General features: G+C 36.2%; 1 protein-coding gene across 1 annotated transcript in view; it reads left to right on the plus strand.

Moving 5' to 3' along the window:
• The window catches only part of MALRD1 (MAM and LDL receptor class A domain containing 1), a 763,833-nt gene that overhangs the window by 25,854 nt on the left and 722,300 nt on the right, over positions 1-15,679 (plus strand). Inside the window, exons 3-4 of the mRNA XM_032349560.1 lie at positions 8,302-8,396; positions 8,494-8,655. Of these exons, the coding sequence (XP_032205451.1) occupies positions 8,302-8,396; positions 8,494-8,655 (257 nt within the window). The remainder of the gene's footprint in view (positions 1-8,301; positions 8,397-8,493; positions 8,656-15,679) is intronic.

Below are 15,679 nucleotides of genomic sequence, written 5' to 3' on the forward strand. Positions count from 1 at the left end.
AAAAACCCTCACCTAACATCATGCCTGATGGGAAAAGATTGAAAATGCCCCTCCTAGGAATAAGACAAGGATATCTGTTATTACTACTTCTATTCAAAATTGCACTGGAGTTTCTGGCCAGACAGTTAGATAAGGAAAAGAAATGAAAAGCATCCAGAATGGAAACAGAAAGTAAAACTGTCTCTATTTGCAAATGACGTGATCTTATATAGAGAGGGTCCTAAGGCGACTTCTACCTCTGTCCAACCAGACAGCAGAAATGAGAGATGTTGACAGATGTATCGTAGTGGCTTAAATGTTACACAAAGAATTTCAAAGGCTTGCATATTTGATACTTAATGATTCATTCTGTCTCAAGTAGTATTTTGCAGAGAGCTTTATTTCTTCTACAAATTCTTTGTCAAGCTAATAATATCAAGATCCGTGATGTGTGCCGCATGTTGTGTGCATTTTAAATTCGTGAGCTACATGAAGTTTTCATAATTCCTGAACAAAACTGATGCCTATTTCTTATTAGATAATATGATATCTGTTTATTTTCCCATTTCTTTTATTTCAAATTCAGAGTAATACATCAGTCAGGGAATCACAGTTGACAACTTAGATGATTATTTGACTTAACTGATATGACATCAATGAAAATTTTCCATATAACAAAAGTAGTCAAGCTGTCAAATATTTTAAAGTAAATATTATTATTCCACAGATTTGAGCTTAATAATAATACATTCTGTAATTTCTCTGTAGAAATACATAAATTTATTATTCCACGGGTTTGAGCTAAATAATAATACATTCTGTAATTTCTCTGTAGAAATACAGAAATTTTTCATAGGTCATTTGTTTTTCTTTTGGCACGAATTTTATTCTTTACAGGCAGATGGCTTATTTCTTTGTGAAATTTATATGGATATATATTCTTCAAATTAATTCAGCCACAAGTTAAAAAAAACCCATGCCCCCCCCCAGAAATACATAAAGTCAAATAATAGTGTATTAAAATAAATATGATACAAATTTCAAAGAACATATTTTTGTTTAAAAGAATATATCTTTGGAACTACAGCCAAATAACCAGTAGACTGAGATTCTGCCAAGTGAAAGCGGGCAGGGAATTTTACCAATTAAAGCCCTTGGAAAGGACCCAGTGGATTGCAGTTCTTTGCAAATGAAGTCTGGCAACATGATGAGAAGATACATTGATTCAGTGTGTGCTACAACTGAATTAGTCAAGGAAGGATTTACAAGCACTCAACTAGTTTAAGCTTCATAGACTAGTCAGCACTTTTAACATGTAGCAAGTAGAATGAGAGAACCAAACTAATGCCTATCTAATTGTGGTAGGCAGAATTCTAAAGAGGTCCCCTGCCCACGTACCCTAAGATTCCCATCCACTGGTTATTCAATCAAAATAAATCTAGGTGCTATTGTAAGAGGACTTTATAGATGTACTATGGTTATGAATCAGTTGACCTTAAAATAAATTGAATCTGGGCTGTTGAAGTGAGCCCAGTGTAATCACATGGTTCCTTAGGACCCTCTCTATATAAGATTATGTCATTTGCAAGTAGAGATAGTTTTACTTTCTGTTTCCATTCTGGATGCTTTTTATTTTTTTTCCTTATCTAACTGTCTGGCCAGAAACTCAAGTGCAATTTTGAGTAGAAGTGGTAATAACAGATATCCTTGTCTTATTCCTATGAGGGGCATTTTTAATCTTTTCCCATCAGCCGGTAAGTGTTTTTTGTAGATGTCATTTGTCAGGTATGCATGCCCTCCTGTGGCTCATCTGTTGAATATTTATGTCATGAGAATTTGTCTCATGTGTTTCTGTGTTGATTGAGATGATCATGAGATTTTGGACTTTACTTGATCAATATGGCATTTTGTAATGATTGGTTTTCATACATTGAACTAACTTTGCATTCCTGAGATAAATCCTACTTGGTCGTGGTGAATAATCCTTTTTATATCTTGCTTGATGAGACTTTCTTGTATTTTGTTTAGGGTTTTCACATTTATATTAGTCTGAGATACTGATCTATACTTTTCTTATCATTTGGTTTGTCTGGTTTTGATATCAAGGTGACAATGGCCTCACAGAATGAATTGAGAAGTATTCTCTCCTTTTGAACTTTGTGCAAGAGTTTGTGAAGTACTGATTTTAATTTCTGTTGGAATGTTTATAGAATTCACTGGTTAATCCTTCTGTGACTGAGAATTTCTTTGTGGAAAGCTTTTTGATGATAGATTCATTCTCTTTACTTATTATAATTTATTCAGATTTTATATTTCTTCTTAAGTGAGTTTTGGTCCTGAGTCAATGTTTGTGTCTCTCTAGGAACTTGTCATATCATCTATATTATCCAATTTATCTATATTATAATCTATATTATCCAATTAGCTTGAAATTGTTGATAATATCACTCTATAGTTTTTTTGTTTCTATAAGGTTGGTGGTTCCAACCCTGTTTAACTCTTCATTTAGCAAATTGAGTCTTTTTTTCCCATTAGTCAGTTTAGTTAAAGATTTGTTAATTTTGTTGATCTTTCCAAGAACCAACTTCTGGTTTCTTTATTTTGTTTCTGTTATTTTTTTATTTCATTTATCTCTGCTCTAATATCAAATTAAACTTTGGCTCATTTGGGGTTTAGTCTGCTTTTCTTTTAAGCTTCATAAGGTGGAAGATTAGTCTGTGATTTAAAAGTTTTCTTTTTTTCAATTTAGAAATTTGCAGCTACCAATTTATTTCTAAGCACTCATTTAACTGTGTCCCATACATTTTGGTATTTTCATTTTCATTCATCTCAAGTATTTACTAATTTCTCTTCTGATTCTCCCTTTGACCCATTGGTTATTTATAAAGATTTTATTATTTATTTATTTGAGAGTGAAAAAGAGAGCATGATCATGGAGGGTAGGGGCAGAGGGAGAGGAAGAAGCAGACTCCCTGCTGAGCAGGGAGCCCTGTAGGGCTTGATATGACCTGAACTGAAGACTGACGCTTAACTGACTGAGCCACCCAAGCACCCACCCCATTATTTAGGTGTATGTTATTTGATTTTCACATATTTGGAAATCCCCACATCTCTTTCTACTGTTGACTCAAATCACTCCTCAGTGATAGAACATACTTGTTTAATTCATATTTTGTTAAATATATTGAGACTTGCTTTATGTCCTGAAATATGGTCTTCACTGGAGAATATTCTGTGTGCACTGTAGAAATATGTGTATTTTGCTGTTGTTGGATGGAGTGTCCTGTAGGTGTCTGTTAGGTCTAATAGATGTATTGTGGCTTAAGTCTTTTGTTCCCCTACTGAATTTTTAGGTGGTCTATCCATTCTTGAAAGTGGGGTATCTGTTCAACTATTTTTGTTGAATTGTTTATTTTCACTTTGCTTTTATTAGCTTTTGCTTCATATACTTTAAGGCTATGTTTTGAGGTGCATGTGTTTATAATTATTTTATTTTATTGATAGCTTGATTCTTTTATCATGATAAATTGTGCTTGTTTGTCTCTAATAATATTTTTGTGTGTGTGTTCAATCTTTTCTTCCCCCTGGGTTTCCAGCTCTCCTTTTGTTATTATTTGTATGTTATGGTTTTTATATGCTTTTATATTCATCCTTTTGAGGTAGTTGTATTGTTTGATCATGTTTTTATATAACATGTTAACCTCAGTTTTGATTGGAGACTTTAATCAATTTACAAATAGTATAACTTCTACTAAGGTGGGATTTAGACCTGCCACCTGCTGTTTGTTTTCTGTATGTCTCATGCCTTTCTTGTTACTCTTTTCCTCCATTACTGTTTTCTGCTACAGTATAGGTATTTTGTAATGTATCCTGTTAATTTACTTTCTCATTCTTTCTCTTTTTCATTATTTCTCATTCTCTTTCATTAACAGTGAATTATAATTTTACTTTAATCAATTATAACAACAAATTAAGAGACATGTTCTATTGATCACTTTTTTTTCTTTTTTATGGGTCATATTTTCTTGTTTCTTTATGTTTCTCACAATTACCTTGGGAACATGGATATTTAAAACAATATAATAAAGCAAATCTGAAAGTCTGATGTCTTACCTGCCACATTTTGTTGTTATCATTCTTGTTGTTTGTTTAATTTGTTGTTTTTTAGTTCAGTGACTTTTCTAGACCAATTCTGGAGTCTTTATTCTTGACATGTATAGCCATTGGATTCTCTGTATGGTCAACTTCATGGTCAGTTAATGATCAAAAAGAGAATTCCTTAAATGCCTGCAATCACTAAATCTCCCAGTGTTTGTTGAGGGACTTGCTGTGCCTGTTGAGGATCACTATCAACAAAACCAGGCAGTTGACAACTCCGTCTTAGTATTAACTTTCTGCTTTCATAGAGCCTCAAAGTCAGCCAGAGATGAAAGCTGAGGGCCTTTTAGGCCTTTTGTGCAAGTATATGTCCATCTAGATTTGCAGGAAAAATAGGAGTATTTCAAAGCCAAGTCATATGGGACATCCCAATCCCCAGAGTTTGCTTTTAGCTTTTTGGTTAGACTTTTGAGCCCCAACTGTTATATGCTACTTCAGGCAACTATAAAATTAAAATACTTACCTCTCATTTCCTCCATTTCCTAAGTTGTAAGTGATTAATAGGAATGAATGTGAGCAGAAGGATAAATAAATTGCATGTTACAGGTAGCCTGTGGGCCCAAGTGCTTGCAGGGAAGAAGGCTTTTTCCACTGAACAAGGTATTAAAGTGGTGAGTTTCAGACAGCCTTGTAAGTGGGCTTTTTTGGGGAAACATCAGACATGTCAAATAATGACGGTTATTTGGTAATGAGGTTTTGAAAGAGCTCTGTTTTCTTCTCATTGCTCTGGCTGCCATGCTGGACTGCTATTTTTCAAAGTTGTTACGGATCTGGAAGTGGGCTGTGGGAATAGAACAAGTTAAAAAACCATAAGGGGAGCCCGGGGACTCAGTCGGTTGAACATCTGACTCTTGATTTGGGCTCAGGTCTTCATTTCAGGGTCATGCATTAAAGCCCTGAGTTGGGCTCCACTTTGGGTGTGGAGAAGACTTAAAAAAAAAAAAAATGGCAGAAACAAAAACACAACCAAAACCCATAAAACTCATTTGCTGGTTTTTGTTTTTGTTTTGTTTTTCTTCATTGCCTGAATGGAGGAGTAAATTTTCATTGGCATTTTTGTTGATATCACCCTTATGCTTATGGTCAAGTTTTATGATATATTAAAGTGATTCCTGTAGCTCTTCATCAATGAAGCAGGCTTAAATTGAAACGGCCACATTCATTGATAAGTTGCCAGCAATATTAAGAGATTACTATTTGAGGGTGTCCTTTAAGACATACAGTTTTAGCAAATATTATGTGGTTGTGTTGAGATTGTTAGTTTAATGAGTGGGTATGAGATAAAACTTATGATTTAATGGAAACAGAATTTAATAAATAGAAATTACCAACCGAAAAAAAATTATACTAAAGACTGTTATCTGAACTTAGTCATATTTCTGTCGTAGGTGAACACACTTTTGCCTTTCCAAAAGTTTTGACATTTTAACCTTTGGGCCTTGTCACGATGATCCATTTTTGCAGCCTGATTTTTGGAGAAATGTTCTTGAGGACTGATATTATCTCACTGTCAAAACACTCAAACTTTTTAAGCTCCTTTGAGCCAGTTGGTTGCTCTATAACATGCAATAGGATTTATGTCCCTTCTGCTCACACTCATTCCTATTAATCACTTAGAACTTGGGAAATGGAGGAAATGCAAGGCTGCTTGTCAATAGTTGAAGAAAGTGAGACTGAAAATTCTACCTTACCTCTCCTGAGGATCAAGGTTGCTGGAATTCACTGCCAAAGTTGTTGGATTTAGCCCTTCTGACTTGACTCATGGTTTTTGTTGCTTTCATATTTTATATGCTTCCTTTTTTTTTTTTTTTTTTTGGTCATCAGTCTTGGTTTATGTTGGGATTTTATTTCAACCCTTACCCAGCAACTGAGAAAAAAAATTTTCTTTGAAAGCCCTTTAATGTAAACATTTAACATTTTCAATAAAATCACACTACTTATTCTTACTTTGCCATTTTGATAGTTAACACTTTACCATGAGATTATTTGAAATATGTTTTAAAGATATGCTGTGCATTTACTTTTATGGATACAGGCATAAAATGGGAATTTAGGAGCCATATAAGCAAACCGAGATGAATACAGTAGAGGTGGATAGGAAACTTATAATGGTGATAGTGATGTTTACGTACATGTGTATAATATGATTGTTGGTAGGCTACTTCAGGAGTAAGAGGAGTATGTGTCAAAAACATTTGGAACATTTTTGGTTATCAGCTTCGTGAGTCTCTTCTCATTGGTTAAAAGCAGCAGTAGGATGGGGTGTAGAATGAGGGAATGTACATGTAGGGAAAGCTTACACTGCCAAGGATGTGCTTCTTTCTTGTATACTTATAGACAGGATGACTAAAGTATTTTGGAGAACAAGGGAGAGTTTTTCATAAAATAGTATTTTTCTCTAAGGAACAGCTTCATCAGTTAAAGAAATTCTATATTCACACTGTAGGGATCAAGGTAAAATTGAGTGTGCATTTAAATACTTTGTATTGCCACTACATTGTTGGAATTAAAAGTAGAAATCAGATGTTGGTGTTGGGTGCATTTTGAACACTGCTTTGTTTTCTCCCATAAGAAGAAAGTTTATTCCTAGACAAGTGTTAAAAGATCTCAAGCTGTTTCTGAATTTAAAACGTTACCTTTTGGGCACGTGGGTGGCTCAGTCAGTTAAGCATCTGGCTTCAGCTCAGGTCATGTGGGGTCCTGGGATAAAGTCCTGCACTGGTCTCTCTGTGCTGCAGGGAGCCTGCTTCTCCCTGTCCTCCTGCCTGCCACTCCCCTGCTTGTGCTCACTTTGTCTCTCTCTCTCTCTTTGTTAAACAAATAAAGCCTTTTTTAAAAAATAAAACTTTACATTTTAAAAAAAGATATTTATTTTTTATATATTTATTTAGAGTGTGAGCAGGAGAAGGGGCAGAAGGAGAGGGAGAGAGAGAACCTCAAGCAGATGCCACACTGAGCTTGGGGTCTCATGCGTGGCTTGATCTCACTACCCTGAGATTATGACTTGAGTTGAACTCGAGAGTTGGATGCTTAACAGACTGAGCCATCCAGTTGAATACTATTCATTTGTATTGCTAGTAATATGATTGCAATAATACTTATTTAAGTGATAATATGATATATAGTAAATATAATAACTCATGATTACTTGATTATTCATTTGTTTAGCATTTGCATTACCTTCTGAATATGAAGCAAGAGCAAACTAATGACTGTCCACTGTATTACGTGATACCAGCTCTTCGTCTAAATCATGTTTATATAATTATTCCAGGGAGTACATTCTCAGAATGGTCTTCTGTTATTGCAGGGGTTTCAGTTATGGCTCTGACCTTATTTACAGCAATCATTAATGTCATTATTTTCTGCTAATTAGGGTGTAGTTTTGAAATAGGTCTAGGGAAGAAGAGGTGTCTTAGGTTTCATAATTTTACTATTGATTCTCTCAATGATATGACAATTAAATTTGATTTCCAACCCAGCTTTAAATGACCATGGAATAACTTGGTCGATAGGTTATCATAATCATCAACATTATGTTTTCATTCCTTTTGACAAATAGCAAGACACCAAATAGAGTAGGACACAGTTAGTTCCCCAATTATACGCTATAACCGTGTCAAGCATTGTAGGAAATTATGAAAGCCCAGAAAATGTCCCACACTTATGTTCTAGCCCTTTAATAATAATGGTTCTCTGGCAAGGTCTTCACTGCAAAATGTGGGACAGCATCAGGGCTCTGCATCATTTTCTACGATCACAGGGAAAGCTGGGACTCTTTGATCCAATTCTTTCTAGAGCAAACAATGATCTCCTTTGAAGTTTTCATTTATTTTGGTGATGCCAGTACAATGTTTTCCCTGGATACTGTCTTTGCAGGGATATAACTTCCTGTGTTGCAGGAGATAAATTAGGTCATGACTGCAGCTCATAGTAGTGTTATAGGGAGTATAATCACAAGAAGATATTTCTCTGGGGAATGTAGTGACATAAAACGATCAGCCAGACCATTTGCAAAAATGAATGGTGTGGTTAAATATTTTATTCTTGAAACAGAAATATATTGACCTATGTGGATATGGGCCTAAATTTTTACTGCCTGGTATACTAAATAAATTTACCAAGGATTTCTGTCAGTAACACACTGACTGTTGTTGCCCACAGCCCACTTCCTCTCACTGGTCTCCCAAGGGAATTCTACTTCCTCAGACTTAAGAAGCAGAATCTTTCTTCCGACGAATAACCAACATGCCTGTCAGGTACTTGAAAACACACAGCATTTCAAATACTTTTCACATTTGGGAAATTCTGTTTTATAATCAGTAATATAATTTGGATATTACTTATTTTTCACAGATTACATTTTATTACTTCTCCAGCCAGGTGAGTAACAAATTAGTGGCTGGCCTTCAAACTACACGTGGTGGTCCCATCCAGCATTTATGGCAAAGCACAGCTGGGCTCCGCAATCAGTGGGAGAGAAATGTCATGGACATCCAGAGCAACCAGAAATTTCAGGTATGCATGTTATATTTTCTAACTGTGTCCTTGAAGGAAAAAATGGTAAAATACAGGTCTTTAACTGATGTAGGAAACAAAGGCAGAAGAAAAATTATTAAATTTCCTTACTCCCTACAGCCTATTGACAAGTCCTTAAAATAGGCAGAGTAACATTCCTCTAGGAACTCAGTTACCTTGATGTTATTTGCTAATGGGAAGAGGCAGTCTTAGCCTGACCCCCAGGACCCTGTAAGTCTATTTTAACATATATAAAAATTCCTTTGGAAATATCCTGTGTCTCTACCCCCAAGATACATGTTGGCAATCATTCTCCAAGCATATGGCCCACCAATACACATCTGAAGGGTCTCGTGTCTCAGGTTTTATTAGACAGTAATAAATGACCTTTCCCAACAACAGCTAGCCCCCTCAAGTCTGGAAACCTTGCTTCCAAAATTCCTTAGAGACGAACACTATCCCTAACTCCCTCCCAACTTGAAAGGATATAATGAAATTCCTCGTGACCACAGTGTAGCCCTTTCTACCCATGGGTTTTATCCCCGTGCTTTAATAAAACTACCTTTTTGCACCAAAGACATCTCAAGAATTCTTTCTTGGCTGCCTGGCTTCGAACCTATATCATTAATAATAGATGAATTAAAAATAAGATGACCAGTGTCCCAGTTGGCCAAGGCCTAAGGGATTTGCCAGGACTGTCAAGCACTGAAACCAAACAGTCTCAGGAAACTGGGATGGCCAGTCACCCAAAAGACAGGTTTAAATGTTATGTATAAAAACCGAAGTTGAGCAACATGGGGGCTTAAGGGAGTAGGAGAAGAATAAATGAAACAAGATGGGATTGGGAGGGAGACAAACCATAAGTGACTCTTAATCTTACAAAACAAACTGAGGGTTGCTGGGGGGAGGGGGGTTGGGAGAAGGGGGGTGGGGTTATGGACATTGGGGAGGGTATGTGCTTTGGTGAGTGCTGTGAAGTGTGTAAACCTGGCGATTCACAGACCTGTACCCCTGGGGATAAAAATATATGTTTACAAAAAATAAAAAATTTAAAAAAACCCCCCAAAGTTGATATATTTTAACGTATATTTATATATCAGTAAAATACAGCTTTCTAATTATCTTCTTAATTTCTTAAATCCCCTTCATTTTCTATTTCTTTTACTATTCCAACCTCCTCTTTCTTCTCATTTCTTATTCTTAAGAATTACTTATCATCCAAACTTTTCTCATGCTTATCAGAGAACAGGGTTATATTGGGTAATGAGGAAAGAGACTATTTGATTTAAATACTAATTCCAAATGCTGTTGAAGTAGAATAATTGTCATATTCATTTCATGGCTAAACTCAAATTATTCAATACAGCCTTTATTTTCCAAAATAATTTTGAGAATGAAAGCCCATGCAAGCCTATAAAAGACAAACTTATTTATGCAGCCTAATAAAACTTATGTATGGTGGAAATTATAATCTCATGATTATTACAGGAGTTCTTGGTAAAGCATTGCATATTTTTACATTTGAGAGAGCTGAGAAAAATTTCCCATTAAAAACAGGATCTTAAAGCATTTTATAAATTTGCTTTTTAAACCTGGTTTGCAGGCCAATTTAGCCATCTTGGCTAAAGCAGGTTTCCTTTATTGTCTGTTATTTGAATAGTATAATAATCAATTTTGTAATTTTAATACAGAGTAGAAAATCATCTGCCATGTGATGGATTTAGCACTTGCTTAACTATAGGGATTGAATTGGATTGAATTTTAACTTCAGTTATTTTGAGTGGCAAGAGGAAAGATGGGAGAATGAGCAGGATTTCTACTGTAAAATTGAATTGTAAGCTATAAGAATGACACATTTTCTTAATTGATCTGTCATAAATTCACTGTAGTTTGAAATTTCAGGCTTTTGTAAACTAAATGGGGTTCCAAAGAGGATCAGAGAAAATCACTTCGTAGATGGTTAAATGACACCTAGATGAGAGCACGTTGGAGGAACTGTATGGCTGGAAACATAACTCTGCCACTTGAAGCTTTGCACTCTATTGAAGTCAGATATATTGGTGTGGGGGCTGCGTGGGGACCATAGGGTATCTTAAGCCATCAGGCATTCAAGTCCTCCTGTGAATGATTGATTGATTGATTTAACAAAGACTCACTTGGGGCACTCAGGGTGTATCAGGTGGGATTCAGGGAATGTTCCTAGTACGTGTGAAGAAAAGAATTTTCTCCCAGCTTTATTGAGATATAACTGATATATGTGTAAGTTTAATGAAAGTAATACGATGATTTGATGCATGTACATTGTGAAGTGATTTTCACAAAAAAGTTAGCTAACATACCCATCACATTGCAAAATTATAATTTTTATCATGCAGTAAAAACATTTAAGATCTACTGTCTTAGCAACTTGGAAGTATATAATACAGTATTATTAGCTATATTCACCATGCTGTTTATAGATACTAAGAATTTAGTCATTTGATAGCTGGAAGTTAGTGCCCTTTGACCAATATTTCCCTGTTTCCCCTACCATGCAGACTCTGGCAACTGAAAAATTACTCTGTTTCTATGTTTGGCTTTTATAGATTCCACATGTAAGTGAATCATAGAGTATTTGTCTTTCTGTGACTTATTTCACTTAGCATAGTACCCTCAGAGTTCCAGCATGCTGTCCTAGGTGATAAGATTTCTTTCCATTTTTGGCTGAAGTATACTTTTTTTTTTTTTAAAGATTTCATTCATCTATCTGACAGACAGAGATCACAAGTAGGCAGAGAGGCAGGCAGAGAGAGAGAGGGAAGCAGGCTCCCTGCCGAGTAGAGAGCCCAATGCAGGGCTCGATTGAATTATACTTTTGTATGTATATACATTTTCTTTCTCCATTCATCTGTTGATGGACACTGGGTTATTTATGGCTTGGCTGTTGTAAATACTGTTTCAATAAATATGAGAGTGCAGATATCTCTTTGAGGTTGTGATCTCAGTTCAATACCCAGAAATGGGATTGCTAGGATCATACAGTAGTTCTGTTTTTAATGGTTTGAAGAACCACCATACTGTTTTTCATAACGGCTGCACCAGTTTCCATTCCCAACAACAAGTGAGTAAGGTTTCCCTTTTATCCGCATCCTTCCAAACACATTATCTCTCATCTTTTTGATAATAGACCCTCTGAGGGGTGTGAAATGGTATCTCATTGTACTTTTGATTTGCATTTCCCTGATGATCAGTGAGGTTGAGTATCTTTTCATGTACCTGTTGGCTATTTCTCTGTCTTCTTTGGAATGTCAATCTTTGGAAGGATATTCTCTAACTATTTTATTTGTGTGACATTTTTTTCGCTATTGAGTTGTACGAGTTTCTTATCTATTTTGGATGTTAACCCCTTATCTGATAGTTAGTTTGTAAGGTGGGCAGTAATGATAGGCATGTGGAAGGGAGAGTATGTGTTCCTGGATTTGGGGTGTGTGTGTGTGTGTGCAGACTGAGAACTCTGAGCACCATTAATGCATCTAATTTATTGTGGATTTTCACGTATCATTAACCACTAAAGAAGTTTCTAGTTTCTTTCTTTCTTTTTTTTTTTTTTTAAAAGATTTTATTTATTATTTATTTGAAGGAAAGAGAGACAGCATTAGTGGAGGGGGGAGGGGCGAAGGGAGAGGGGGAAGCAGGCTCTCCACTGAGCAGGGAGCCCAATGTGGGGTTCGATCCCAGGACCCTGAGATCATGACCTGAGCTGAAGGCAATTGCCCAACCCACTGAGCCACACAGATGCCCCTAGTTTATTTCTTAACACTTCTCTTTTTTCTCCCCTATGTCTCTCTGTCTTCTCTCAATAACAAAGCAAAACAAAACAAAACACAAGAGCAACAAATCAGAGCCAAGAGTGCTTTTGAGGGGATCAAGTCACAATGACTAGATACTGAAGGATGAACTTGCTGAAGTCCCTTCTGTCTATATGCTCACATAACTTTAATGACTGAAACAGGATTTTGTCTGTGTATAAACTTTGTCAGCATTTACACATCCTTTCTGACTCTGAAGCAGAGTGGATGGTTAAAGGACCCTAACCTATCTTTTTGCCAAGCTTTCTGCCGTCCCATCTCTGTTTCCAACTCAAGGTCAAGATCTTCATGGGTAGGGTACCCAGACGGAGATCTGGGCATTGGGTAGAACTGGAACCAGCTGAGACTTGTGTGTTAAACCCTTTAAAACAACTTCCTTGTTTTTTCCCATCCATCCGTTCCCAAGTGGCCCATTGCAGGGGCTGATGATTAAATATGTGTAGCAGCTAACTATAAAACTGAAAACTCCCAAATATATCACCGCGGGGGCCGCGGGGCTGTAGCTGAGGCAGTGAGGTTATTCACTTGAGTGCTTTAAAATGAGTCAGTGGCTCCAGCGAAAGCAGATGCCTGTGCAGTATAAGTAGTTTGCCAAAATACTTTATTGCTGATATGAAAACAACGCCTCTACCTTAGAAGCTTTGTAAAACTTAGGAAACCGTATGACTCTCCTGGGATCCTTTGGCTACACCAATCTTTAAGATTGCAGGCATGTGTTCGTTCTGTCCTGTCAGCAAGGGAGCAGGTGTCCACATGCTTTTGCTTAGCTGAGCCACAGAGACGCACTGTGCTTGTCACACTTCCCGCCATCCTCTCGTAGCTTCGTCCTGCAAAAGCTTGAGTGACAGGCTTATTGGAGGGTATTTTGTAATCAGCGTCTCCCGACAATATCTGCTGCCTCATCAGTTTATAGGCCTCCGAGAATTACTCTGTTTTCTGCAGTTTTCCTCCATGCTGCCTTCCCACAGTTTTAAAGCCTTTCATGCTTCCTTTAGAGATGTCCAAGTAGGAGATGGCAGTTTCCGCTGGACTAGGGTGTAGCGTGGGCTTCTGAGAAAGTCTCTGTCATGTGGGGGCTTTGTTACCTTTATGTGTACAGTGCCAGGTCCACGTCTTAATGAAATGAAGCTCGTTCATTTCTGAGGGAATACTGCAACCTGACAAGGAATTGTGTTTATGCATCTAGTCAACAAAGACAGCAGCATTTAAGAAAGTTTCTGAAGATGTTTAAGGAGTAATAACATCTAGTATTTACTGAAAACTTACTACCCCATATAATGCACTGCATTTAGTCCTTTGTATATATGATTTTATGGGCCCTGCACAGCAGTCTTCTGAATCAGAACTATAATTCACAAGCTTTGGAGAGTGAAGTAACCTATTAAACTCCATCCAGATTAGAACCCAGTATAGTTTGATTTCACATCTTAATCATTTACTCACTGAGCCGTGATCATTTCTTTATCATGTTAAAGCATTATAAGGATTAAAAAAAATTAAAAAAGCATTATAAGGATTTATAAAGTATAGATGGAAAAATCCAACTTCTAGATTTGTCCAAATATGTTGCAGGTGACTCATGAAACATTCTTTTGCCTTCTGTGTTGGATAAAACAACATTTTTACACATTATTCTGCTGATTAACAGCAATTGCATTTCTCAGAATTGTAGATTTAAGCAATTCGTTTTGCTATTGTCCTAAAATATTGGCAAAAGCAAATAATAAACCAGGCCAAATATATAGCAGAAATTTAGTCTCAGATGCAAGTAAAACCTTCCCTCACTCTTCTTTTCTTTGTTCTTGAAGGCACTTTCATATTGGTTTTATGGGTAGGAAGGAAGGAATACTCTATTACTAAGTATATCATTGACCGTGATTTTCATGTCAAATGCTTGGATTCTCAAAGTTAATGAGAAGTCAATGCCTGAATTTTAAAATGATATCAAAGCATTTTTATATGCTATTATCTGCTTGTCATTTCTTTGATATTCCATTTTGACATGCCAAAGAGTTCTTAGCAACCTTGTATTCAGAAACAATAGATTTTATTAACATGGACGAAAGGGAAGTACTCATAAAAATAAATACAAATCATTAAGTTAAAAAAATCTACTCTCAAACTCTCCTAAATCATGATTGGAGTCATTTTCCCTTCTAAGTCAAGACTATTTACTGTGTGAACCCATGATGGCAAAAAATTACAGTCATCTTTTTGCATTTCACATGTTTGCTTGAGAAATAATATTGAATGCACACTACTGATTAAGAAAACTTTCAAATGATAAATCTAACTACTAGAGTTTCTGTTCATGCAGTTACTGGTGTCACCCAAGCAAGTTTATGGCCATTATTTAGCTACTGTCAAAGATTCATTGAAGATTTAAATCTTGAAGGCTTGAACACTGACTCCTTGCCTCCCTTAGAGGCCATCTTCTCCTAAAATGTTTGGGGTGAAAGCAATTTGTCTATTATTTACTGTTGATCATTGCAGCCCTTACCTGACTTCTGTGATGTCGTTAAACTTCTAACTTCATTATCTGGTTATTTTATTTTCTAGTTTGCTAGTCTTTGCTTTATTTTCCCTAATGCAGTTAAAATGAGGTGGATGTTTGGAAAAACTTATTTACCAAAGTTTTGGGGAAAACAATGAATGCTAGACCTCACTTTTCTTAGAAATATGACTACCATACACAAACATGGCTTCTGACCCCAGACCTGGCTTTTTAAAAAAATCATCTTGAGATTCCACTTTCTTGAGCTGGTTCAACCTATCCCTCTTTTCAGGATCCCAACCAAAATATCTGGAAAGTCTTTCTGTTTAAATATATTTAATCTGAGTACTGCATTATGTCTGATGGGTCTTAAGTTTTATAGCTACACAGACCCATGTGTGAATCTCCCTACATTTAGAGAAATAGTGTTCTCCCTAAGAGAAACATTTCCCCTTGCTAGTCCAGTGGGTTCAAATGAAAGCCAATTTTCACACTAACTTCCCTTCAGTTAGACCAAGTTAATGTATAATTTAATTAAATCCAACAAATATGCATATTGCAAACTTTGATGGAGACAATTGAAGGTGAGAAGGTCACTTAAAAGCCTTTTCATTAGATCAGGAATGAAGATACAGGGAGAGAAGTTGGAATAAAAAGAAGAGAAGGCTTCACAGGTCTTAAT

The sequence above is a fragment of the Mustela erminea genome, chromosome 6, assembly GCF_009829155.1.
Source record: "Mustela erminea isolate mMusErm1 chromosome 6, mMusErm1.Pri, whole genome shotgun sequence".
Classification (NCBI taxonomy): Eukaryota; Metazoa; Chordata; class Mammalia; order Carnivora; family Mustelidae; genus Mustela; species Mustela erminea.